General features: G+C 63.7%; 1 protein-coding gene across 2 annotated transcripts in view; it reads right to left on the bottom strand.

Annotated features, from left to right (window-relative positions):
- The window catches only part of SELENBP1 (selenium binding protein 1), a 9,531-nt gene extending 8,605 nt beyond the window's left edge, over nucleotides 1-926 (bottom strand). Inside the window, exon 1 of one of the 2 annotated variants that reach the window (XM_015616704.3) lies at nucleotides 798-926. In XM_015616704.3, the coding sequence (XP_015472190.1) occupies nucleotides 798-901 (104 nt within the window). In that variant the 5' untranslated portion in view covers nucleotides 902-926. Of the gene's footprint in view, nucleotides 1-763 lie in introns of both variants that reach the window. The other variant, XM_015616705.3, reaches the window with a different exon arrangement.
- Between the last annotated feature and the right edge of the window lie 197 nt (nucleotides 927-1,123).

Below are 1,123 nucleotides of genomic sequence, written 5' to 3'. Positions count from 1 at the left end.
CTGTTTATTCCTCATTTTGGGGCTGATTTCTCCTCATTTTTTGGGGCTGTTTTTCCTCATTTTGGGGCTGGATCAGGTGGGGAATTTTTGCCCTCAGGCGAGCCAGGGACCACTTTGGCACCTTGGGAATGTCAAGGAGGGCTGGACCCAACTCCACGAGGGCTTGAAGGTGGGCGAAGCCCACCCAGGTAAACCCAACACCTGCCCAGGTGGGAGATTTTACCCTCAGGTGGAGAATTTTTGCCCTCAGGTGGGAAATCTTAACCAGCGAGCACCAGCCATCCCTCACCCGCCGGCTCAGAGAGGCTCACGGGCCCACCCGACAGAGGAGCACCCCCTCAGCCCCTGAGAAGCTTCTCCAGCCCTTCACCCCCTCAGGATTCCCAGAGAAGCGCAGCAACGGCGGATCCATGAGGGCAAGACCCGTGAGGAGCGGCCGGGGGTCGCGACCCAGCGGCGCCACTTTCCCGCCCTTCCCCTTCCCTCCCTCAGCCGCCTCAGGGCCCGGCCCCCGTGACGTCACCGCGCGCAGGCGGAAGTGACGTCAGCTGTATCCCTCCGCCGTCCAGGTCCCCTTTTTGTGTGTGTGGTGTGTGTGTTGTGTGTGTGGTGCGGCTGCGGGCGCCGCGCGCCTGTATCAGCCCGCCGGGCCCGACGACCTTTTTTTTTTTATCCCCCCCCTCCCCCCCCTTTTTTTTTTTTTCCCGTGAGAAGTGAAGTAGAGGAGAGGTGGGGGGGGAAAGAAAAAAAACCCCACACGCACGGCAAGCACGGAGCCGCCCCCCGGCACAACGTACAGAGGGCGAGAAGAGGCAGGGATAATTCCTTCTTCTTCATCATCGTCATCTTCATCCTCCTCCTCAGCATCCCGCCAAGTGTGAGGGACGGGGGGGGGGCTCATGCCACCTGCCCCCGCGCCCTGCGGGTCGGCGGAGCCCCATAGGAGCGAGCGGCGGCAGCGCTGAGGAAGGTGAGGCGGGGGGCGCGGGGAAAGGAGGGGGGGATGAAGACGGCGGGGCCCCCCCCCGGAGTGGCGGCGGTGGCAGCGGGAGATGGAGGTGGAAGTGTGTGTGGGGGGGAGATCGGTATGGTGGAACCGGCTCGAACCGCCCGGGAATGGGGG

The sequence above is a fragment of the Parus major genome, unplaced genomic scaffold (genome assembly GCF_001522545.3).
Source record: "Parus major isolate Abel unplaced genomic scaffold, Parus_major1.1 Scaffold633, whole genome shotgun sequence".
NCBI classification, from domain to species: domain Eukaryota; kingdom Metazoa; phylum Chordata; class Aves; order Passeriformes; family Paridae; genus Parus; species Parus major.
Note: the sequence above shows the minus strand (reverse complement) of the source record. Positions and strands in the feature narration are given on the sequence as shown.